General features: G+C 46.2%; 1 protein-coding gene across 3 annotated transcripts in view; it reads right to left on the bottom strand.

Annotated features, from left to right (window-relative positions):
• The window catches only part of racgap1 (Rac GTPase activating protein 1), a 97,547-nt gene that overhangs the window by 32,457 nt on the left and 38,274 nt on the right, over window positions 1-26,816 (bottom strand). The window contains exons 1-3 of one of the 3 annotated variants that reach the window (XM_070869489.1): window positions 7,163-7,229; window positions 3,396-3,484; window positions 1,155-1,357 (exon numbers count right to left, since the gene is read on the bottom strand). In XM_070869489.1, coding sequence (XP_070725590.1) covers window positions 1,155-1,357; window positions 3,396-3,480 — 288 coding nt within the window. In that variant the 5' untranslated portion in view covers window positions 3,481-3,484; window positions 7,163-7,229. Of the gene's footprint in view, window positions 1-1,154; window positions 1,358-3,395; window positions 3,485-6,903; window positions 7,066-7,162; window positions 7,230-26,816 lie in introns of those variants that run through there. The other 2 variants (XM_070869490.1, XM_070869488.1) reach the window with 2 other exon arrangements.

Here is a 26,816-nt window from a genome sequence, read left to right as displayed (position 1 = left end):
CATTCAACTCATTACTTTGGAAGTGCAGTCACTTGTTACTTTCGTAAATGCAGCAGCCATTTTGCGCAGAGCAAAACCCCATTAACAGCAAATGCAATTGATGACCAGTTAACCTGTGCATTTTTATTTATTTATTTATATAAAAAAGTGTTGATTGAAGATGAATGGACACCAGAATTCCTCTGCTCTTTGAATATCATGGGAGCTGAACAGGCAGATGGATCTCGAATGTTTTATCCGAAAGAAAAGCACCCAACAATACTGCATTACTATTACAGTACCAGCCTTACAGTGGGACTTCAAGCCACAATCTTTCGACTCAGATGGGAGCGCTACCAACTGGATAAATTATAAAGTGAGAAATATGCAAAGAAAACCACAAATTCCAGTAATGAACAGCTCAGTCAGGTAGAAATATTTAACAGCGCTATTTGCTGGTTTACCTCAAAATAAATGGTTTGAACACAAAAGGAACCCCATGATATAACCCCCACAGACCGTGGGTGAATTGGAACTTGCATTATCCATGTGCAAACATGGCATCACGAAGGTTTACGAAAGACAAGACCCGAGTATGCACCCAAAGAACCAGTCAGATGCCGACGGGCTGTAAAATGTGGCTTGCTGCAAGGGGACATATTAACCCCCTTTGGACTCATTCTCGGTCCATTCTCCTTTCGTACTGCGCTATTAGTATCAGTACATTGCTGCGTCTTTGCTTCCGTGCATCACCTCGCCTGTAAATAAATCTGGGCAGCACCTACTGATCTGGTGATATATTATTTGCAATTTCAGGCGTGACTGGAGACTGCGATGGGCACTCCATGTATTGTCCTGCCAGTGTTTTATCACAATTGGGACCGAACTGCTTAAATCCGGGCATGTTAGCACACCCAGTGAATAAAGGGTGCAGGCTTTGGTCCAAACAAATCAATCAGCTTCTGAAAACTGTTGCCACGACATGGCAAGAGCTGGATGACAAAAGCCCTTTAAAAAATAAAAAAAAATCAGTTTAATGCTATGTGCAAAGTTCCGTTAACATTACAAGCTGGTTAGTTGATCTAATTGTCAAAACCCATGTATAGAAACTAAGAAACCCATGTGTTTTTAGAATTAGTGGTTTAGAATGCAATGTGAAGATCAGCCAGACATACCAGTCGCTCACACTCCGTCTCGGCCTTCTGCCGACGTTTCATTTCGATGTCAACTTGGTTCCGTGCGTGCTTCAACTTGACGTCGAGGGCGCTCCGCTCGGTCTCGGCTTTTGTCAGGCACTCTGTGGCACGGGACAGTTCCAGCTCAGTCCTTTGCCATTTTCGTCGGCACTCTTCAAAGTTTTTAGCTAACTGAATAAATTCTGCAAGAAAATAGCCACGGATATAACTTTTTTTTTAATAAAAAGAAACAATTCTTACCAAGTCAAGTGCTCATTCTGCCTCCATTCGATGCATCAATAAGAGTTTTGCTTCATTGAAACTGCCTTGTTGATAACAATTTGATCGAAATTTGGCACCAGTTTTGTTTTTCAGTTAATTTGCCATTTTCTTCCCCAAAAGGCACTGGCTTGTACCCGGGTTCAAAATTATACACAACACCGTCAGATCTTAAAAATCTTCTGGATCTGTATCCAAACCATTGTGCCAGTCCATGTGTGGCCTGTGAGCCCTGGTCATTTAGCCTGGGAGGCCCCAGTGACTCATTTTCAACTTGGGGTTTATATTGCAAATTCTGCCGCTCAGAAAACAGAGTGTCGGGGATAAATGGTTCATTCTCGGGTTGGCAACCAGTAACTAGTGGGGTTCTGCAGGGATCAGTGCTGGGACCCCAACTAGTTACAATCTATATTAATGACTTGGAAGAAGGGACTGAGTGTAACATAGCCAAGTTTGCTGATGATACAAAGATGGGGGGAAAAGCAATGTGTGAGGAGGACACAAAAAATCTGCAAAAGGACATACAGGCTAAGTGAGTGGGGTATAATGTTGGAAAGTGTGAGATTATGCACTTTGGTAGAAAAAAAAATCAAAGAGCAAGTTATTATTTAAATGGAGAAAAATTGCAAAGTGCTGCAGTACAGCCGGACCTGGGGGTACTTATGAATGAAACACAAAAGGATAGTATGCAGGTACAGTAAGTGATCAGAAAGGCCAATGGAATCTTGGCCTTTATTGCAAAGGGGATGGAGTATAAAAGCAGGGAAATCTTGCTACAATTGGTGAGGCCACACCTGGAATACTGCGTGCAGTTTTGGTTTCCATATTTAAGAAAGGATATACTTGCTTTGGAGGCAGTTCAGAGAAGGTTCACTAGGTTGATCCCGGGAGATGAGGGGGTTGACTTAAGAGGAAAGGTTGAGTAGTTTGGGCCTCTACTCATTGGAATTCAGAAGAATGAGAGGTGATCTTATCGAAACGTATAAGATTGACAAGGTGGATGCAGAGAGGATGTTTCCACTGATGGGGGGAGACTAGAACGAGGGGGCATAATCTTAAAATAAGGGGCCGCCCATTTAAAACTGAGATGAGGAGAAATTTCTTCTGAGGGTTGTAAATCTGTGGAAGCTGGGACATTGAATGGATTTAAGACAGAGATAGTCGTTTCTTAAATGATAATGGAATAACGGGAGTGGGCAGGGAAGTGGACCTGAGTCCATGAACGGATCAGCCATGATCGTATGAAATGGCAGAGCAGGCTTGAGGGGCCTTATGGCCTGCTCCTATTTCTTATGTTCTTAAGTTCTCTCCTCCTTGAATTTCCCAGGCCTAGCCGCTTGAAAAGGCCTACTCTCAAGGGCATACCCGCTCGTTGGTATTAATCTCTCAATCCATCGAAGGGGGCAATGCTGACAACAGATCCAGTCAAACCACAATGCCCCAAGAAAGTGGAGTGGGAGAAACCGGTGGTGGATAAAAAATAAACAGACACTGGGGAAAGCACAATGGGAGTCAGAGGATTGAGGAGCCAGCACATTGAAGAATAAGAGCATATTGGGGAGGGGGAAAACTGTTCAGTTTTAATTACTGAAAAGCCAGTGTGAAAGCTGGGTGTACATTAACGGTACTGAATTATGATTGAAGAGAAAGTGGAACAGCGAGCCGAGAGAAAATGATTGACCTTTGATAAATAAATTGAATTTACTGACATTCTCCTGGTAAGATAAGACGAAGTGCATCGGCATAAAATACACGTAGAAACGTCAACAGTTGAAATCTTTACGTTCCAAAGGAATGAACAGCTTCTGTATTGTAACTATTTCCATTTGCCCACAAGGTCTCACCAAGCCACATTGGAACCCCTCTCCCATTGGTTTTACACAATATACCCACAAAGATTCCCAGCATCCCAAGGCACGGAAGCTCACGGTCAACAAGATCGACAAAAGAAAATATGCTTACGCGGTTCAATTCCTTCATTCAGTACTTCCATCTGCCTGAGCAGCTGCTCGAACATGCCGCGTAGAGTCACCATTGCGAATTCCATTTTCCTAGAAGACAGACTTACATTTATATAGAGCCTTTCACGACCACTGGACATCTCAAAGCGCTGTACAGCCAATGAAGTACTTTTGAAGTGTAGTCACTGCTGTAATGCGGGAAACGCGGCAGCCAACTTGCACAGCAATGTGATAATGGCCAGATAATGTTTTTTGTTGTTACGTTGATTGAGGAATAAATATTGGCACCGGGGAGAACTCCCCTGCTCTTCTTCGAAATAGTGCCATGGGATCTTTTACGTCCACCTGAGAGAGCAGATGGGGCCGCGGTTTAACGTCTCATCCAAAAGACAGCACCTCCGACAGTGCAGCACTCCCTCAGTACTGCACTGGAGTGTCAGCCTAGATTTATGTGCTGAAGTCTCTGGAGGGGTACTTGAACCCACAACCTTCTGATTCAGAGGCAAGTGTGCTACCCACTGAGCCACGGCTGACACTGTGATGCTTTGGTTGCTTCAATTATCTTGTGTGTGGAAATTATTCCTTAAACCTTCACCATTTGAGATAAGAACAAGCAGCAACGGAACTAGAAACAGACAGAGCTTTCACTTCCCTCAGTTTTAAACACGGTGAACAATTCCTTTGTACACATTAGGATTACTTGGAGAGAATCACAGCAAGAGTCAAATTACTTCAAAATGACATCATTTTCATTCAACTGTACTTAAAACCAGACAGTAGTTTGGCTAGAAGATAGACTTTCATCTAATCAAGTTGGCTAGAAATCCCAAGACATTCTCCACGTGCGGCTGCAGAACATCTCCAGATGTTCCCTCGAACATCATAAAATGGCTGTCAGTCTGAAACTGTTGATCACAGCTGCTCAACTTTCCTGTCCTCACAGTTACAGGAATCCCAGCTCAGCCTTATTACATTTGTACAGGCGGGACAAGAGGAACACTGGAGGCTGGATTTTCGGTTGTCTAACGCCTCAGTTAGTGCCCAGAGGGGGTGTTAATGGGAGCGTTAGAGCTTAGCGACCGGGTGCACAGCTTTTAGCGCCCCGAAAATTCATTACAGGCTCACCAGGGGCACAAACCGCTAGCGCCTGGCTGCTGACGATCGCTCCGATCATGACGTATTCCTGGTGTAACGCTCACACTTACGCCCCGGTTGGTAAATTCGGTGCAGCCGCCTCATTGAGCGCCCACCAATAACACCGTCTGGAAAAACAGTGGGCCCAGGCTTGCAGAGTCGTTAACTGGCGGCCACTTAAAGGGATGAGGAAGCACTTCCCGGGGAGGTCGCAGTCAGTGCAACGTTTACACACAGCACGGTGCGTGAGCCTCCCAGTTTGCAGCGGCAGACAGACATAACAGCACAGCATGAAAACAAGTGGTTTTGAAAACTTTAATGGGTGCATTACTATGCTGCGCCTTGAAGACTCGGCTTTTCCCGGGATCTGATTTGGAGTTCCGCGCGTGTGCATTGGGTCTGCAAAATGTACCGACCAAACTTTTGTTATCGCCCCCCCCACCCCCCTAGCTCTGGTGTGCAACGGCTGATTTATTGCCCGTCAGCTCTTCGAATGATTCTGACAAATTTCTGATCGGGAGGCGCAAACCTTTTCACGGCGCTACAAGTACCGCTCCGCCTGGATTATCGTCACAACATAGCCGCGACCGAATTTCTACCCCCCCACCGGCATATTAGCCTTAAACAAAAAAAACACAGTAATACAAAGCAAAAACACTGCCACTCAACACCAAGTCACATTGAATCAGCGGAAATGGAGCACGAGATGATATCACCAGCCGCCATTAAGAAAGGACTGAGTTTGCTGCGATGGCGACAAACGTTCAATTGATAAAGAAATAAACCAAGCATGTCCAATCACAAATGATAACGGTTTAAGGAATAATTTCCACAGAAGATAATCAAAGCACACCGAAGCATCCCAGATGAAAAGGTTGGCTAAAATACATCCAGCAATATAAAGACTTGCATTTATATAGCACCTTTCACGACCTCAGGACACCCCGAAGCGCTTTACAGCCAACGGCGTACATAGAAGCAATGCTTACTGAAAGGAATTCCTCAGATTTTTGGTGACAATACTTGTACCAAAGGAAGTTTCAAGAATTGCCCATTCACTCCTCACAAATTGGATGAAGTAGTCACATTAACAGTTTAAAAAACAGTGCTGACAGCACTGAACGGCAAGGGGGCTGTGCTCCAAGCTGTACCGTTAACCGATGGGGACATTTCTGATGTCAGTCCCCATGTTATACGAAACAAAAAAAAAGCTCTTGCTTGAGCACGCAACAAACATTCAAGTGCTGTGTACAGCAAAAGTACAAAAGCATCATTAAACCCCGATATCTAATCATGTCCGTTTGCCGGTTGGTTTTTGTAACTTGTGCCCACACAAGTACACAATACATCCAGTGTAAGACCAGAAATGGTCTGACTCAGCATTGCAGTGGGGTGGGCGTCAGTACTAAGGACTGAAATTCCCCTATTGAAACCCCAACAGTGCAAATGCCACACCGTTTATAAACTAACTTTATCAGTTTGTTGGGCAGGGAGGAAAATCCTTTCACTCAACGACCACTTGCCTCGAGATCAATCAATACACAAGGTTGACAGCTATATAACGGTAATGAAACCTGGTCTTTCACAGATTATGCCAGAGAGAGAGGGTTCAAATCACATCTCAACAACCACTAATACTGCACTTTTTCATTTGCATCATTCAGCAATCATAGAATAGTATAGCACAGAAGGAGGCCATTCGGCCCATCGAGCCCGTGCCGGCACTCTGCAAGAGCACCTCAGCTAGTCCCACTCCTCTGCCCTTTCCCTGTAACCCTGCAAATGTCTTTCCTTCAAGTACTCATTCAACTCCCTTTTAAAAAATGATCGAGTCCGCCCCCTTCACTCTTTCAGGCGGTGCGTTCCAGATCGTAACCACTCGCTGCGTAAAAAAGTTTTCTTGCGTCGCCTTTGGTTCTTCCGCCAATCACCTTAAACCTGTGTCCTCTGGTTGTCGACTCTTCCGCCAATCATAGATGTTTACAGCACGGAAGGAGGCCATTCGGCCCATCGTGTCTGCGCCGGCTGACCAAGAGGCTACCCAGCCTAATCCCACTTTCCAGCTCTGGGTCCATAGCCCTGCAGGTTACGGCACTTCAGGTGCACATCCAAGTACTTTTTAAATGTGGTGAGGGTTTCTGCCTCTACCGCCCTTTCAGGCAGTGAGTTCCAGACCCCCACCACCCTCTGGGTGAAGACAGTTCTCCTCAAATCCCCTCTAAACCTCCCCCCAATTACTTTAAATGTATACCCCCTGGTTGTTGACCCCTCTGCCAAGGGAAATAGGTCCTTCCTATCCACTCTATCCAGGCCCCTCATAATGTTATACACCTCAATGGGAGCAGTTTCTCTCTATCTCGGCCCAGACCCCTCACCTCCATCAAATCCCCTCTCAGCCTTCTCTGGCTGCAGCGACGGATGGTCAGGTGGGGTGAGGGTGAGGGGGATGGGCCCGGGTTACTGCCCGGCGGGCCGCACAGACACCAGGGCCCGCAGCGCACGGTGTGGGCCAGGGACACAAACAACCGCTCCCCCCGCCTCTCTCTCTCTCTGGGCCCACACACACCGAGCGGGAGCCCGGCCACAGTTTGCGGAAGGAGGGATCGGGCGCTTCCGCCCGTCCGCAGTACTCACCGACCGACCGATCTCTCTCTCTCCCCCGCTTTCCCCTCGCGAATTTTTCGCGGGCCTGATTTGAAATTTCCCCAACGGCCGCCACGTACCATGACGTCATCGCGCATCTTAAAGGCAACGTGTCCCATCCCCCCCCCCCATTAATTTAGCCGACCGCAAATCTTCCAGTCAAAGAAATAACTTGCATTTCTATAGCGCCCTCAAAACGTCCCAAAACGCTTTTATACCCCCCAGAAAAAAAAGACGTACATTTCTATAGCGCCTTTCACACCCTCAGGACGTCCCAAAGCGCTTTACATCCAAAAAAAAGACAGACTTGCATTTATATATTCACGACCACCGGACGTCTCAAAGCACTTTACAGCCAATGAAGCACTTTTGGAGTGTAGTCACTGTTGTAACATGAAAAAACTTACATTTTTATCACGCCTTTCACGTCCTCAGGATGTCCAAAAGCGCTTCACAGCCAATGAAAAAAGACAGACTTGCATTTAAATAGCACCTTTCCCAATCACCGGACAGCTCAAAACGCTTTACAGCCAATGAAATGCTTTTTTAAAAGAGTGCAGTCACTGTTGTAATGTAGGAAACACAGCAGCCAATTTGCACACAGCAAGCTCCCACACACAGCAATAATGACCAGATAATGTGTTTCTTACAGATGTTGATTGAGAAATAAGTATCAGGGGAGAACATCCCCTACTCTTCAGTGTCAGCTGTGGCTCAGTGGGTAGCACTCTCTCACCTCTGAGTCAAAATGTTGAGGGTTCAATTCCCACTCCAGGAACTTGAGCACATAAATCTAGGCTGACACGCCAATGCAGTGCGGAGGGAGTGCTGCACTGTCGGAGGTGCCGTCTTTTGGATGAGACGTTAAACCGAGGCCCCGTCTGCTCTCTCAGATGGACGTAAAAAATCCCATGGCACTATTTCGAAGAATAACAGGGGTTATCCCTGGTGTCCTGGCCAATATTTATCCCTCAATCAACATCACAAAAACAGATTACCTGGTTATTATCACATTGTTGTGTGTGGGAGCTTCCTGTGCGCACATTGGCTGCCGCATTTCCCACATTACAACAGTGACTACACTCCAAAAGTACTTCATTGGTTGTAAAGCACTTTGGGACGTCTGTTGGTCGTAAAAGGCGCTGTATAAATGCAAGTCTTTCTTTCTTCTTCGAAATAGTGCCATTGGATCTTTTACAGCCACCTGAGAGGGCAGACAGGGCCTTGGTTTAACATCTCATCCCTCAGTAATTCACTGGAGTGTCAGCCTAGATTTTAGAGGCGACAGTGCTACCCACTGAGCCACAGCTAATACATGTAGCTACATGTGACGGGCCTATATTCAGGGCTGTTATCCTGTCATCAGCTTTTCTGAACATAAGAACATAAGAAATAGGAGCAGGAGTGGGCCATATGGCCCCTCGAGCCTGCTCTGCCATTTAATAAGATCATGGCTGATCTGATCATGGACTCAGCTCCACTTCCCTGCCCGCTCCCCATAACCCTTGACTCAACTATCACTCAAAAATCTGTTTAACTCCACCTTAAATATATTCAATGACCCAGCCTCCACAGCTCTCTGGGGCAGAGAATTCCACAGATTTACAACCCTCTGAGAGAAGAAATTCCTCCTCATCTCAGTTTTAAATGGGCGGCCCCTTATTCTAAGACTATGTCCCCTCGTTTTAGTTTCCCCTATGAGTGGAAATATCTTCTCTGCATCCATCTCATCGAGCCCCCTCATTATCTTATATGTTTCTTCTGAACTCTAATGAGTATAGGCCCAACATACTCAACCTTTCCTCATAAGTCAGCCCCCTCATTTCCAGAATCAACCCAATGAACCTTCTCTGAATAGCCTCCAATGCAAGTATATCCTTCCTTAAATATGGAGACCAAAACTGTACACAGTACTCTAGGTGTGGCCTCACCAACACCCTGTACAGTTATAGCAGGACTTCTCTGCTTTTATATGCCATCCCCCCTTGCAATAAAGGCCAACATTCCATTTGCCGTCCTGATGACTTGCTGTACCTGCATACTCACTCATGATCCTGGTGGGCTTGTATATATGTGCCTGCGAAACTATCATATCGATTAAGTATTAATTGTAAAGGCTGGCTTTTTTGTTCACCCCTTCCCTTCCTGACTCTGCTGCTCTGCTGTTGCTCCTGGTGATGATTACATAACGTCGGGAACTTCCTCACTTTGTCAGAGAAGCTGGCTGACTTCTGCTTCTAATGGCAGGCTGCTGGTGTTGCCTTGCTCTGGATGGCTTCCAGTGTCGCCTGACAGCTTGCTACAGTTGATGACTGCTTGCTGGTGGAACACTGACTTCTGATGCCTTCTTGGAGACTGGCTACTGGGGGGAGACCGGATGCTGATTGGCTGCTGGGGGAGAGGGGACTGGATGCTGATTGGCTGCTGGGGGAGACTGGCTGCTGGGGGAGGGGGAGACGATGCTGATGGGCTGCGGGGGGAGATTGGCTGCTGGGGGCGGGGGGGGGGGGGCGAGAGTGGATGCTGATTGGCTGCTGGGGGAGACTGGCTGCTGGAGGGGGGGCAGACTGGCAGCTGATTGGCTGCTGGGGGTAGGCTGGCTGCTGATTGGCTGCTAGGGAGACTGGCTGTTCATAGAATCATGGAAATTGACAGCACAGACGGAGGCCATTTCAGCCCATTGTGTCCGCGCCGGCCGACCAAGAACTATCCAGCCTAATCCCACTTTCCAGCTCTTGGTCCGTAGCCCTGTAGGTTACGGCACTTCACGTGCACATCCAAGTACTTTTTAAATGTGGTGAGGGTTTCTGCCTCTACAGCCCTTTCAGGCAGTGAGTTCCAGACCCCCACCACCCTCTGGGTGATGGCATTTCCCCTCAAATCCCCTCTAAACCCTGCCCCCAATTACTTTAAATCTATGCCCCCTGGTTGTTGACCCCTCTGCCAAGGGAAATAGATCCTCCCTATCCACTCTATCTAGGCCCCTCATAATGTTATATACCTCAATAAGGTCTCCCCTCAGCTTCCTCTGTTCCAAAGAAAACAATCCCAGCTTATCCAATCTTTCCTCATAGCTAAAATTCTCCAGTCCAGGCAACATCCTGGTAAATCTCCTCTGTACCCTCACTCGTGCAATCACATATTTCCTGTAATGTGGTGACCAGAACTGCACGCAGTACTCCAGCTGTGGCCTAACTAGTGTTTTATACAGTTCAAGCATAACCTCCCTGCTCTTGTATTCCATGCCTCGACTAATAAAGGCAAGTATTCTGTATGCCTTCTTAACCACCTTACTTACCTGGCCTGCTACCTTCAGGGATCTGTGGACAAGCACTCCCAGGTCCCTTTGTTCCTCTACACTTCTCAGTATCCTACCATTTATTGTGTATTCCCTGGGTTGTTAGCCCTCCCCAAATGCATTACCTCACACTTCTCTGGATTAAATTCCATTTGCCACTGTTCTGCCCACCTGACCAGTTGATTGATATCTTCCTGCAGTCTACAGCTTTCTTCTTCATTATCAACCACACAGCCGATTTTAGTATCATCTGCAAACTTCTTAATCATACCCCTTACATTCACATCTAAATCAGTGATATATACCACAAAAAGCAAGGGACCCAGTATTGAGCCCTGCGGAACCCCACTGGAAACAGCCTTCCAGTCGCAAAAACATCCATCAACCATTACCCTTTGCTTTCTGCCTCTGAGCCAATTTTGGATCCAACTTGCCACTTTGCCCTGGATCCCATGGGCTTTTACTTTCGTGACCAGTCTGCCATGTGGGACCTTATCAAAAGCTTTGCTAAAATCCATATACACTGCATCATACGCACTGCCCTCATCGACCCTCCTGGTTACCTCCACAAAAAATTCAATCGTTAGTCAGACACGACCTTCCCTTAACAAATCCGTGCTGATTGTTCATGGAGACTGGCTGCTGATTGTCTGCTGTGCAAATTGCTACCGTGTTTCCCACAATACAACAGCGACTACACGCCAAAAGCACTTCATTGGCTGTAAAGCACTTTGAGATGCCCGGTGGTTGTGAAAGGAGCTATATAAATGCAAATCTTTCTTTCTGGGAGTGACTGGCTGCTGGGGGGGGTGACTGGCTATTGATTGGCTGCTGTGGAAGACTGGCTGTTACTGGAGACTGGCTACTAATTGGCTGCTGAGGGTGACTGGCTGTTGATTGGCTGCTGGGGGTGACTGGCTATTGATTGGTTGCTGGGGGAGACTGGCTGCTGATGGAGACTGGATACTAATTGGCTGCTGCGGGTGACTGGCTGTCAATTGGCTGCTGGGGGTGACTGGCTATTGATTGGCTGCTGGGGGAGACTGGCTGTTGATGGAGACTGGATACTAATTGGCTGCTGAGGGTGACTGGCTATTGATTGGCTGCTGGGGGAGACTGGCTGTTGATTGGCTACTGGGGGAGACTGGCTGTTGATGGAGACTGGCTGCTGGGGGAGACGGGCTGTTCTGGAGACTGGCTACTAATTGGCTGCTGGAGGTGACTGGCTGTTGATTGGCTGCTGGGGGAGACTGACTGCTGATTGGCTGCTGTGGGTGATTGGCTGCTGAGTGGCTGCTGTGGGCGATTTGCTGCTGATCGACAATTTTGACATAAGAAATCCGAGCAGGATTAGACCATTTGGTCCCTCGAGCCTGCTCCGCCATTCAATAAGATCATGTCTGATCTGATCATGGACTCAGCTCCACTTCCCCGCCTGCTCCCCATAACCCTTTACTCCCTTATCGCTCAAAAATCTGTCTATCTCCACTTTAAATATATTCAATGTCCCAGCCTCCACAGCTCTCTGGGGCGGAGAATTCCACAGATTTACAACCCTCTGAGGGAAGAAATTCCTCCACATCTCAGTTTTAAATGGGCAGCCCCTTATTCTCAGACTATGTCCCCTTGTTTTAGTTTCCCCTATGAGTGGAAATATCTTCTCTGCATCCACCTTGTCGAGCCCCCTCATTATCTGATATGTTTCGATAAGATCACCTCTCATTCTTCTGAACTCCAATGAGTATAGGCCCAACCTACTCAACCTATCTTCATAAGTCAACCCCCTCATCTCCGGAATCAGCCTAGTGAACCTTCTCTGAACAGCCTCCAATGCAAATATATCGTTCCTTAAATACGGAGACCAAAACTGTACGCAGTACTCCAGGTGTGGCCTCACTAATACCCTGTACAGTTGTAGCAGGATTTCTCTGCTTTTATACTCTATCCCCCTTGCAATAAAGGCCTTCCTGATTAATTGCTGCAACGGCATACTCACTTTTTGTGTTTCATGCACAAGGACCCCCAGGTCCCTCTGTACTGCAGCACTTTGCAATTTTTCTCCATTTAAATTATAATTTGCTTTTCTATTATTTCTGCCAAAGTGGATCACCTCACATTTTCCCACATTATACTCCATCTGCCAAATTTTTGCCCACTCACTTAGCCTGTCTATATTCCTTTGCAGATTTTTTGTGTCCTCCTCATAATTTGCTTTCCCACCCATCTTTGTATCATCAGCAAACTTGGTTACATTACACTCGGTCCCTTCATCCAAGTCATTAATATAGATTGTAAATAGTTGATGCCCCAGCACCGATCCCTGCAACACCCCACTAATTACAGTTTGCCAACCGGAAAATGACCCATTTACCCCGACTCTCTGTTTTCTGTTAGTTAGCCAATCCGCTATCCAAGCTAATATATTACTCCCAGCCCCGTGAGCTGTTATCTTGTCAGATTTGTCTGCTCCCTCCTTTGACCTATTTGAATCAAACCCTTATTTGAACATGAGCAGCGAGGAAATGGAATGATTTAATTTTCTTGTTGGCTCATTTCATCCTTAGTGTCCAGACATAATTCTGAATCCTAGCCAGGCCTAAACCATTTTAAGTCAGATCATGAAGATTTGCTTGATTCTTCAAAATGGCACCTCATACTCTCAGACAAAATGGTTGTGTTGTTTCATGCTGAGGATGCTGAAAAGGGCAATGTATTCACATTGACAAAGTACAATCCACCCGCAATATCTCGGGTGGCCAGTAGATGGCAGGCATGTCACACTGAATTGGTTGCACACCACATTTACTGAGACTGGCTGAAAAAAAATTATATACAGATTTTTGCAGTTTTTCACTGCAATTCACGAAGTCCGCGTCTTCAACATTTTACTGTCAGCAATTAGCAAAGCAAAGGCTTAAAAAAATGACATGATTGGCTTCATTTGAGAATTCCTGAGTTTGTGAAAGGCGCTATAGAAATGCAATTTCTTTCATCTATCATGTGAAAAAATAATAAAAATCGAAGGTGGTGCTGAGTTAAGCACTCCTAGGCTAGGAGAAGGGGGAATCAACCAGGGTTCTTGCTCAGGATTGCTAAGCAGTGATCATTGCCGGTCTGTGTCAAGACCGCAGTAGTGAGGTTGGAGATGGCATCAAACAGGAAATTAGGGATGCGTGCAATAAAGGTACAGCAGTTATCATGGGTGGCTTTAATCTACATATTGACTGGGCTAACCAAACTGGTAGCAATACTGTGGAGGAGGATTTCCTGGAGTGTATTAGGGATGGTTTTCTGGACCAATATGTCGAGGAACCAACGAGAGAGCTGGCCATCCTAGATTGGGTGTTGTATAATGAGGGAGGATTAATTAGCAATCTTGTTGTGCGAGGCCTCTTGGGGAAGAGTGTCCATAATATGGTAGAATTCTTTATTAAGATGGAGAGTGACACAGTTAATTCAGAGACTAGGGTCCTGAACTTAAGGAAAGGTGACTTCGATGGTATGAGACGTGAATTGGCTAGGATAGACTGGCGAATGATACTTAAAGGGTTCACGGTGGATAGGCATTTAAAGATCATATGGATGAACTTCAACAATTGTACATCCCTGTCTGGAGCAAAAATAAAACGGGGAAGGTGGCTCAACCGTGGCTAACAAGGGAAATTAAAGGTAGTGTTCGATCCAAGGAAGAGGCATATAAATTGGCCAGAAAAAGCAGCAAACCTGAGGACTGGGAGAAATTTAGAATTCAGCAGAGGAGGACAAAGGGTTTAGAAACATAGAAACATAGAAAATAGGTGCAGGAGTAGGCCATTCAGCCCTTCGAGCCTGCACCGCCATTCAATGAGTTCATGGCTGAACATGAAACTTCAGTACCCCCTTCCTGCTTTCTCGCCATACCCCTTGATCCCCCGAGTAGTAAGGACTACATCTAACTCCCTTTTGAATATATTTAGTGAATTGGCCTCAACTACTTTCTGTGGTAGAGAATTCCACAGGTTCACCACTCTCTGGGTGAAGAAGTTTCTCCTCATCTCGGTCCTAAATGGCTTACCCCTTATCCTTAGACTGTGACCCCTGGTTCTGGACTTCCCCAACATTGGGAACATTCTTCCTGCATCTAACCTGTCTAAACCCGTCAGAATTTTAAACGTTTCTATGAGGTCCCCTCTCATTCTTCTGAACTCCAGTGAATACAAGCCCAGTTGATCCAGTCTTTCTTGATAGGTCAGTCCCACCATCCCGGGAATCAGTCTGGTGAACCTTCGCTGCACTCCCTCAATAGCAAGAATGTCCTTCCTCAAGTTAGGAGACCAAAACTGTACACAATACTCCAGGTGTGGCCTCACCAAGGCCCTGTACAACTGTAGCAACACCTCCCTGCCCCTGTACTCAAATCCCCTCGCTATGAATGCCAACATGCCATTTGCTTTCTTAACCGCCTGCTGTACCTGCATGCCAACCTTCAATGACTGATGTACCATGACACCCAGATCTCGTTGCAACTCCCCTTTTCCTAATCTGTCACCATTCAGATAATAGTCTGTCTCTCTGTTTTTACCACCAAAGTGGATAACCTCACATTTATCCACATTATACTTCATCTGCCATGCATTTGCCCACTCACCTAACCTATCCAAGTCACTCTGCAGCCTCATAGCATCCTCCTCGCAGCTCACACTGCCACCCAACTTAGTGTCATCCGCAAATTTGGAGATACTACATTTAATCCCCTCGTCTAAATCATTAATGTACAATGTAAACAGCTGGGGCCCCAGCACAGAACCTTGCGGTACCCCACTAGTCACTACCTGCCATTCTGAAAAGTACCCATTTACTCCTACTCTTTGCTTCCTGTCTGACAACCAGTTCTCAATCCACGTCAGCACACTACCCCCAATCCCATGTGCTTTAACTTTGCACATTAATCTCTTGTGTGGGACCTTGTCGAAAGCCTTCTGAAAGTCCAAATACACCACATCAACTGGTTCTCCCTTGTCCACTCTACTGGAAACATCCTCAAAAAATTCCAGAAGATTTGTCAAGCATGATTTCCCTTTCACAAATCCATGCTGACTTGGACCTATCATGTCACCATTTTCCAAATGCGCTGCGAGGCCATCCTTAATAATTGATTCCATCATTTTACCCACTACTGAGGTCAGGCTGACCGGTCTATAATTCCCTGTTTTCTCTCTCCCTCCTTTTTTTAAAAGTGGGGTTACATTGGCTACCCTCCACTCGATAGGAACTGATCCAGAGTTAATGGAATGTTGGAAAATGACTGTCAATGCATCCGCTATTTCCAAGGCCACCTCCTTAAGTACTCTGGGATGCAGTCCATTAGGCCCTGGGGATTTATCGGCCTTCAATCCCATCAATTTCCCCAACACAATTTCCCAACTAATAAAGATTTCCCTCAGTTCCTCCTCCTTACTAGTCCCTCTGACCCCTTTTATATTAATTGGGAGGGGGAAAATAGAGTATGAAAGGAAGCTTGCAGGGAACATAAAAACTGACTGCAAAAGCTTCTATAGATATGTGAAGAGAAAAAGATTAGTGAAGACAAATGTAGGTCCCTTGCAGTCAGAATCAGGTGAATTTATAATGGGGAACAAAGAAATGGCAGACCAATTGAACAAATACTTTGATTCTGTCTTCACGAGGGAAGACACAAATAACCTTCTGGAAATACTAGGGGACCGAGGGTCTAGCAAGAAGGAGGAACTAAAGGAAACCCTTATTAGGCAGGAAATTGTGTTAGGGAAATTGATGGGATTGAAGGCCGATAAATCCCCAGGGCCGGATAGGCTGCATCCCAGAGTACTTAAGGAAGTGGCCCTAGAAATAGTGGATGCATTGGTGGTCATTTCCAACAGTCTATCGACTCTGGATCAGTTCCTATGGACTGGAGGGTAGCTAATGTAACCCCACTTTTTAAAAAAGGAGGGAGAGAGATAACAGGGAATTATAGACCGGTTAGCCTGACATCAGTAGTGGGGAAAATGTTGGAATCAATAACTAAAGATGTAATAGCAGCGCATTTGGAAAGCAGTGACAGGACCGGTCCAAGTCAGCATGGATTTATGAAAGGGAAATCATGCTTGACAAATCTTCTAGAGTTTTTTGAGGATGTATCTAGTAGAGTGGACAAGGGAGAACCAGTGGATGTGGTGTATTTGGACTTTCAAAAGGCTTTTGACAAGGTCCCACACAAGAGATTAGTGTGCAAAATTAAAGCACGTGGTATTGGGGGTAATATACTGACGTGGATAGAGAACTGGTTGACAGACAGGAAGCAGAGAGTCGGGATAAACGGGTCCTTTTCAGAATGGCAGGCAGTGACTAGTGGAGTGCCGCAGGGCTCAGTGCTGGGACCCCAGCTCTTTACAATATACATCAATGATTTAGATGAAGGAATTGAGTGTAATATCTCCAAGTTTGCGGATGACACTAAACTGGGTGGCGGTGTGAGCTGTGAGGAGGATGCTAAGAGGCCTCAGGGTGACTTGGACAGGTTAGGTGAGTGGTAAATGCATGGCAGATGCAGTATACTGTAGATAAATGTGAGGTTATCCACTTTGGTGGCAAAAACAGGAAGGCAGAATAGGAGCAGGGAGGTCTTACTACAGTTGTACAGGGCCTTGGTAAGGCCACACCTTGAATATTGTGTACAGTTTTGGTCTCCTAATCTGAGGAAGGACATTCTTGCTATTGAGGGAGTGCAGCGAAGGTTCACCAGACTGATTCCTGGGATTACAGGACTGACATATGAAGAAAGACTGGATCGACTAGGCTTGTATTCAATGGAATTTAGAAGAATGAGAGGGGATTTCATAGAAATACATACAATTCTGACGGGATTGGACAGGTTAGATGCAGGAAGAATGTTCCCGATGTTGGGGAAGTTCAGAACCAGGGGTCACAGTCTAAGGATAAGGGGTAAGCCATTTAGGACTGAGATGAGGAGAAACTTCTTCACCCAGAGAGTTGTGGGTATGTGGAATTCTCTACCACAGAAAGTTGTTGGGGCCAGTTCGTTAGATATATTCAAAAGGGAGTTCGATGTGGCCCTCATGGCTAAAGGGATCAAGGGGTATGGAGAGAAAGCAGGAATGGGGTACTGAAATGCATGATCAGCCATGATCATATTGAATGGTGGTGTTTCTATGTTTCTATCTGAATGGCGGCAGATTAGGAAAAGGGGAAGTGCAACGAGACCTGGGTGTCATGGTACATCAGTCATTGAAAGTTGACATGCAGGTACAGCAGGTGGTGAAGAAGGCAAATGGCATGTTGGCCTTCATAGTGAGAGGATTTGAGTATAGGAGCAGGGAGGTCTTACTGCAGTTGTACAGGGCCTTGGTGAGGCCACACCTGGAGTATTGTGTACAGTTTTGGTCTCCTAATCTGAGGAAGGACATTCTTGCTATTGAGGGAGTGCAGCGAAGGTTCACCAGACTGATTCCCGGGATGGCAGGACTGACATATGAAGAAAGACTGGATCGACTGGGCTTATATGCACTGGAATTTAGAAGAATGAGAGGGGATTTCATAGAAACATATAAAATTCTGACGGGACTGGACAGGTTAGATGCAGGAAGAATGTTCCCAATGTTGGGGAAGTCCAGAACCAGAGGTCACAGTCTAAGGATAAGGGGTAAGCCATTTAGGACCGAGATGAGGAGAAACTTCTTCACGCAGAGAATTGTGAACCTGTGGAATTCTTTACCACAGCAAGTTGTTGAGGCCAGTTCGTAGGATATCTTCAAAAGGGAGTTAGATGTGGCCCTTACGGCTTAAGGGATCAGGAGGTATGGAGAGAAAGCAGGAATGGGGTACTGAAGTTGCATGATGAGCCATGAACTCATTGAATGGCGGTGCAGGCTCGAAGGGCCGAATGGCCTACTCCTGCACCTATTTTCTATGTTTCTATGTTTCTCAGACAGGATCAAGGGCTGACTGCGTGCAGCGCAACATCCCGCAATGAATCCTGGGCGTTTCAACACTGCCTGTGATTTGCTGCTCTTGTACCGCTGTTTTCTGGATCCTTCGCCGAAGCAGTGAGATTCCCGGTCTCTGCCGAAACCATAAGTGCGAACTCATCAGTTGGACGAATGAATGCGAATGGGCAGGGAGCACTTGGTCTGACTTTGCAGTGGACATAGTGCACTCACCCTTTTTGTAGTATCAAAAACTATTCAGTGATTTCAAGATTTAGTGTCAGCTGTGGCTCAGTGGGCAGCACTCTCTCTCGCCCCTAAGTCAGAAGGTTGTGGTTTCAAGTCCCACTCCAGAGACTTGAGCACATAAATCCAGGCTGACACTCCAATACAGTGCTGAGGGGGTGCTGCACTGTCGGAGGTGCCGTCTTTCGGATGAGACGTTAAACTGAGGCCCCGTCTACTCTCTCAGGTGGATGTAAAAGATCCCATGGCACTATTTTGAAGAAGAGCAGGGGAGTTATCCCGGGTGTCCTGGGGCCAATATTTATCCCTCAACCAACATCACAAAAACTGATTATCTGGTCATTATCACATTGCAGTTTGTGGGAGCTTGTTGTGCGCAAAATTGGCTGTTGTGTGCCCTACATTACAACAGTGACTGGACTCCAAAAGTATTTAATTGGCTGTAAAGCGCTTTGAGATATCCGATGGTCATGAAAGGCGCTATAGAAATGCAAGTCTTTCTTTATCAGATTCCAATTCCAGGCGACAATTATAAACCACTTTGCCTTTGACCCTCACATAGACCTGTCACGTTCTATCAAGTCTAAAACCAGACATAGGAGTGGGGTGCGGATCATCGCTTGGGTTCTGATGTTTGCTTTAGGGCTGATGACAATGACTAAAACAAAACTCAATCTATGACTTGTTCAAAAATCTTACATCTGCATGCACTTCCTATCTACAAAAGCTTACTTTCTGTTGTCACCCTTGTCATCACACTTTTGTGTCAACTTTCTTAATGTGATTAATTCCTTTGTCTGCACTTATAATGGAAACCACCTATAACTCGTCATCATGTAATTTCATAATCTAGCCATTGGATGGCAGTGTATTATTTCACCAACGATGTCTCGGCAAGATCCTACAAATTCCCTGGGAGGACAGACGCACCAATGTTAGTGTCCTCGTCCAGGCCAACATCCCCAGCATTGAAGCACTGACCACACTCGATCAGCTCCGCTGGGCAGGCCACATTGTTCGCATGCCAGACATGGGACTCCCAAAGCAAGCACTCTACTCGGAACTCCTTCACGGCAAACGAGCCAAAGGTGGGCAGAGGAAACGTTACAAGGACACCCTCAAAGCAACATCCCCACTGACACCTGGGAGTCCCTGGCCAAAGACCGCCCTAAGCGGAGGAAGTGCATCCGGGAGGGCGCTGAGCACCTCGAGTCTCATCGCCGAGAGCATGCAGAAATCAAGTGCAGGCAGCGGAAAGAGCGTGCGGCAAACCTGTCCCACCCACCCTTTCCCTCAACGACTATCTGTCCCACCTGTGACAGGGACTGTGGCTCTTGTATTGGACTGTTCAGCCACCTAAGGACTCATTTTAAGAATGGAAACAAGTCTTCCTCGATTCCGAGGGACTGCCTACGATGATGATTATTTCCCTCACCCCAACAAATCACTCAAATTGCTTCCTGAAATTTTTTCATACGTCATTTTGTTTCTCAGTAACTGAAATTTCTAATCTTCAAAATAAAATTTTAAACAAAATAAAACATAAAAAATATATGTTTCACAATACCCCATAATAGACTGATGAACAAGGTCAGAGAATGCGGAGTCAGGGGACAAGTAGTAGAATGGATAGTTAGCTGGCTTCAAGACAGAAAGCAGAGAGTAGGGATAAAAGGTAGCTATTCACAGAGGCAGAAGGTGGGTAGTGGTGTTCCACAAGGATCAGTGCTGGGACCACTGCTGTTCAGTTTATATTAAGTCGAGGAGGAGTTTGGGTAGTCGAGAGGCCTACAAAAGACCCAGCGGGTATGTCGGAGGCGGTGGCAGTTGAGGCGGAGCGGGAGATCGCTGAGCCCAGCTGGTGCAGCTGCAGCAGGGAGAGAAGGCAAAAAAGAAGTAGAAAGAAATTGAAAGGTGACGTCACAGCCAAAGGAGTAAGTGATTGGCTGGTGATCGGTAAGCAGTTTTTCTTTTTCTTTTCTTTATCAGTAAGTAACATTTAGCATTGTTGTTGCCAACTTAAGTTTATCTAAGGGTTCAGTCATGGCAGGACAGCTCGGTCATGTGTTATGCTCCTCCTGTAATATGTGGGAACTCGGACGCTTCCGGTGTCCCTGACAACCACGTGCGCGGGAAGTGTATCCGCCTCCAGCTCCTGACAGACCGCATTGCGGCCCTGGAGCTGCGGTTGGATGAACTCTGGAGCATCCACGATGCTGAGAATGACGTGAGTAGCACGTTTAGCGAGTTGGTCTTACCGCAGGAAAAGGGTACACAGCCAGATATTAAATGGGTGACCAGCAGGAAGAGCAGTGCAAGGAAGGTAGTGCAGGGGTCCCCTGCGGTCATCCCCCTGCAAAACAGATACACCGCTTTGGGTACTGTTGAGGGGGATGACTCATCAGGGGAGAGCAGCAGCAGCCAAGTTCATGGCACCGTGGGTGGCTCTGCTGCACAGGAGGGCAGGAAAAAAAGTGGGAGAGCTATAGTGATAGGGGATTCTATTGTAAGGGGAATAGATGGGCGTTTCTGCGGCCGCAACCGAGACTCCAGGGTGGTATGTTGCCTCCCTGGTGCAAGGGTCAAGGATGTCTTGGAGCGGGTGCAGGACATTCTGAAAAGGGAGGGTGAACAGCCAGTTGTCATGGTACACATAGGTACCAATGATATAGGTAAAAAACGGGATGAGGTCCTACAAGACGAATTTAGGGAGCTAGGAGCTAAATTAAAAAGTAGGACCTCAAAAGTAGTAATCTCGGGATTGCTACCAGTGCCACGTGCTAGTCAGAGTAGGAATCGCAGGATAGCTCAGATGAATACGTGGCTTGAGGAGTGGTACAAAAGGGAGGGATTCAAATTCCTGGGACATTGGGGGAGGTGGGACCAGTACAAACTGGACGGAATCAATGTCCTAGGGGGAGTGTTTGCTCGTGCTGTTGGGGAGGAGTTAAACTAACCTATGCAGGGAGACAGAGTGAAACAAAATGGAGACAGAAGCAAAAGGTAGAAAGGAGAATAGTAAAAGTGGTGGGCAGAAAAACCCAAGGCAAAAAACAAAAATGGCCACATTACAGAAAAATTCTAAAGGAGCAAAGTATGTTAAAAAGACTGTGCCTCAATGTGAGGAGTATTCGGAATAAGGTGGACGAATTAACTGCGCAGATAGCAGTTAACGGATATGATGTAATTGGCATCACGGAAACATGGCTTCAGGGTGACCAAGGCTGGGAACTCAACATCCAGGGGTATTCAATATTTAGGAAGGATAGACAGAGAGGAAAAGGAGGCGGGGTGGCGTTGCTGGTTAAAGAGGAAATTAATGCAATAGTAAGGAGGGACATTAGCCTGAATGATGTGGAATTTGTATGGGTGGAGCTGCGGAATACCAAAGGGCAGAAAACGCCAGTGGGAGTTGTGTACAGACCACCAAACAGTAGTAGTGAGGTTGGGGACAGCATCAAACAATAAATAAGGGATGTGTGCAATAAAGGTACAGCAGTTATCATGGGTGACTTTAATCTACATATTGATTGGGCTAACCAAACTGGTAGCAATGCGGTGGAGGAGGATTTCCTGGAGTGTATTAGGGATGGTTTTCTAGACCAATATGTCGAGGAACCAACTCGAGAGCTGGCCATCCTAGACTGGGTGATATGTAATGAGAAGGGACTAATTAGCAATCATATTGTGCGAGGCCCCTTGGGGAAGAGTGACCATAATATGGTAGAATTCTTTATTAAGATGGAGGGTGACACATTTAATTCGGAAACTAGGGTCCTGAACTTAAGGAAAGGTAACTTCGACGGTATGAGGCGTGAATTGGCTAGAATAGACTGGCAAAGGATACTTAAAGGGTTGACGGTGGATAAGCAGTGGCAAACATTTAAAGATCACATGGATGAACTTCAGCAATTGTACATCCCTGTCTGGAGTAAAAATAAACCGGGGAAGGTGGCTCAACCATGGCTAACAAGGGAAATTAAGGATAGTGTTAAAGCCAAGGAAGAGGCATATAATTTGGCTAGAAAAAGCAACAAACCTGAGGACTGGGAGAAATTTAGAATTCAACAGAGAAAGACTGAGGGTTTAATTAGGAGGGGGAAAATAGAGTATGAGGGGAAGTTTGCAGGGAACATAAAAACTGACTGAAAAAGCTTCTATAAATATGTGAAGAGAAAAAGATTAGTGAAGACAAACATAGGCCTCTTGCAGTCGGATTCAAGTGAATTTATAATGGGGAACAAAGAAATGGCAGACCAATTGAACAAATACTTCGATTCTGTCTTTACGAGGGAAGACACAAATAACCTTCCGAATGTACTAGGGGACAGTGGGTCTAGTGAGAAGGAGGAACCGAAGGATATCCTTATTAGGTGGGAAATTGTGTTAGGGAAATTGATGGGATTGAAGCCCGATAAATCCCCGGGGCCTGATAGTCTGCATCCCAGAGTACTTAAGGAAGTGGCCCTAGAAATAGTGGATGCATTGGTGATCATTTTCCAACAGTCTATCGACTCTGGATCAGTTCCTATGGACTGGAGGGTAGTTAATGTAACACCACATTTTAAAAAAGGAGGGAGAGAGAAAACGGGTAATTATAGACCGGTTAGCCTGACACCAGTAGTGGGGATGAAATAGCAGCGCATTTGGAAAGCAGTGACAGGATCGGTCCAAGACAGCATTGATTTATGAAAGGGAAATCATGATTGACAAATCTTCTGGAATTTTTTGAGGATGTAACTGGTAGAGTGGACAAGGGAGAACCAATGGATGTGGTGTATTTGGACTTTCAAAAGGCTTTTGACAAGGTCCCGCACAAGAGATTGGTGTGCAAATTCAAAGCGCATGGTATTGGGGGTAATGTACTGATGTGGATAGAGAACTGGTTGGCAGACAGGAAGCAGAGAGTCGGGATAAATGGGTCCTTTTCAGAATGGCAGGCAGTGACTAGTGGAGTGCCGCAGGGCTCAGTGCTGGGACCCCAGCTATTTACAATATACATTAATGATTTAGATGAAGGAATTGAGTGTAATATCTCCAAGTTTGCAGATGACACCAAGCTGGGTGACAGTGTGAGCTGTGAGGAGGACGCTAAGAGGCTGCAGGGTGACTTGGACAGATTAGGTGAGTGGGCAAATGCATGGCAGATGCAGTATAATGTGGATAAATGTGAGGTTATCCATTTTGGGGGCAAAAACACGAAGGCAGAGTATTATCTGAATGGCGGCAGATTGGAAAAGGGGAGGTGCAACGAGATCTGGGTGTCATGGTTCATCAGTCACTGAAAGTGGGCATGCAGGTATAGCAGGCGGTGAAGAAGGCAAATGGTATGTTGGCCTTCGTAGCTAGGGGATTTGAGTATAGGAGCAGGGAGGTCTTACTGCAGTTGTACACGGCCTTAGTGAGGCCTCACCTGGAATATTGTGTTCAGTTTTGGTCTCCTAATCTGAGGAAGGACGTTCTTGCTATTGAGGGAGTGCAGCGAAGGTTCACCAGACTGATTCCAGGGATGGCTGGACTGTCATATGAGGAGAGACTGGATCAACTGGGCCTTTATTCACTGGAGTTTAGAAGGATGAGAGGGGATCTCATAGAAACGTATAAGATTCTGATGTGACTGCTCAGGTTAGGTGCGGGAAGAATGTTCCCGATGTTGGGGAAGTCCAGAACCAGGGGACATAGTCTTAGGATAAGGGGTAGGCCATTTAGGACTGAGATGAGGAGAAACTTCTTCACTCAGAGAGTTGTTAGCCTATGGAAGTTCCTGCTGCAGAGAGTTGTTGATGCCAATTCATTGGATATATTCAAGAGGGAGTTAGATATGGCCCTTACGGCTAAGGGGATCAAGGGGTATGGAGAGAAAGCAGGAAAGGGGTACTGAGGGAATGATCAGCCATGATCTTATTGAATGGCGGTGCAGGCTCGAAGGGCCGAATGGCCTACTCCTGCACCTATTTTCTATGTTTCTATGTTTCTTTGTTTAACGATTTAGACATTGGAATCAAAAACGCAATTTCTAAATTTGTGGATGACACCAAATTGGGGGGATAGTTAATACTGAGGAGGACTCCAACAAATTACAGGAGGACATTAATAAAGTTGCAGAAAGGGCATATAATTGGCAAATGAAGTTCAACACAGATAAATGTGAGGTATTACATTTTGGAAGGAAGAATAGGGAGGTCACTTATTACTGGGAGGGTGAGAGTCTGGGTGGGGTAGAGGAGCAAAGGGATCTCGGAGTACCAATACACAAATCACTAAAAGTTGCAACACAGGTTAACAAGGCCATAAAAAGCAAACCAAGCACTCGGGTTTATTTTTAGAGGTATAGAATTGAAAAGTAGGGAAGTTATGGTAAACCTGTATCGAACCTTGGTTAGATCACACAGAGTGCTGCGTACAGTTCTGGTCTCCATATTATAAAGAGGATATAAGGCTAGGCTTTGCATTAGTGTCCAGATCGCCCAAAAGTGGGCGATATTTCCAGCGTTAGCGATTATATATTTTTTTGTGATCGCCGGAATATCGACCATTTTCAAACCCGCTAGTTTCCACTTTTTAATTTGGGCATTAGCCGTAATGATGTGAAATGGGCGTTAGCGTTTTTTTCAGTCGTGCAAGGCCGGCGTCCATAGCAACGGTCTTTTCCCGCATTTCAGGAGGTCAGGGGTCATCTGCACATGCACAGAACAGAGAGAGAGAGAGAGAGAGAGTCGAGTGTGGTTATGGTTGGAAAGCTGGCTTTGAGGGATGGTGATTAATTGATTTTTGGCCGAAAATAATTGAAAATAATTAAAACGAAATAATGGAGCATGTAGAGGTGGAGGAGGTGGGTGAAGGGAGTGATCTGGGTGAGGTGGGAGAGGAGATGGGTAGCAGAAGGCGTGCAAAGCGTTTTTCTGAGGAGGCCAATGCCGCCCTTGTCCACGAGGTAGAAACTCGTCGGGCCCAATTGACCCGGGGTGGTTGTGGGAAATCACCCCCCAGGGTTTATCAGCGATTATGGGCGGAGATCGCCGAAGTGGTCTCGTCGGTGACATATGAGGTCCGTGAGGCGAACCAGTGCCGCAAGCGCTGGGACGACCTTGTTGGTTCCGGAGGAGTAAGTATTACATTTATTTACGTTTATTTATATAATTGTAATTCTAATTGTAATGATGCATGATGAATTTAAATGCAGATCTGATGTATTGTAGTTGGACCGGTAATCATTTCATCCAAACCTCGATCTGAAACAAGTTATTTGCAGACGGTAGATATAACCATGCATGCGATATTAATGACATTTACAGTGGAGTAGCATGTGTGTTGTGTTGCGTAATATTATTATAATAATAATATGATATCTGTCAGTAATCTGCTATCTGTTATAACAGTACCTAGCAATGATCTTACGCCATGCCATGCTGTTGTCACCTTTTGCAGAAGAAACTTTCGAAGAATAGGGCCAAGCAGCGGCGCACGGGTGGCTGCCCAGCGGACCTTAGCGCCCTCACTGATCTCGAGGAACGGGCGCTGGCACTGATGGGCATCCACAACCGGTCAGCCACCCGTGCTGCATCGGAACCTGTCCTCATGCCACGTGAGTAAAGTATAAACCATTGGGTGATGTAAAGTCAATTAATGCCACTCATATCCGTATTATATATGACTGATGATTGATGATATGATGTATTTTATTAATGCAATATTATGTAATGTTATGTTATGTAATTAATGATGGGATCATGAAAATCATTGTAATGCAGATTTTGTACGATCATGATGTTCATTAGACGTGATGTCTGTCATTATTTTTATAGCAGTGGTGTTGCTCTCGCACATGTGCCTGTGTAGCGTTTGCATTCCCAGGTGATCCGAGCATCCCCTTCTCCTCGAATTACCTCAGTTATGTTTTCTCGCTCAGCCAAGAGTGCAGGCCTTGCAGGAACCCCAGGCGTCCCAGGATCCTGCGATTGTAATCGTGTCTGCGGGCAAGGAGGCACATGTGTCGCCCGCCCTGCTGCAGGTCCTCTTCACTATCCACTGAGGATAGTGAGCCTGCAGCACTGTCCACAGGTGCTTCTGCGGCCACATTCTCTTCGACCGACGCAGGGCACCCCGAGTGGCTCCATGCCGCGGAGGTTGGTTCGGCGCAGTCGGACTGCTCCGGGAG

The sequence above is a fragment of the Pristiophorus japonicus genome, chromosome X, assembly GCF_044704955.1.
Source record: "Pristiophorus japonicus isolate sPriJap1 chromosome X, sPriJap1.hap1, whole genome shotgun sequence".
Lineage (NCBI taxonomy): Eukaryota > Metazoa > Chordata > Chondrichthyes > Pristiophoridae > Pristiophorus > Pristiophorus japonicus.
The sequence above is the reverse complement of the archived record's forward strand: the minus strand, read 5'-3'. Positions and strand labels throughout refer to the sequence as shown.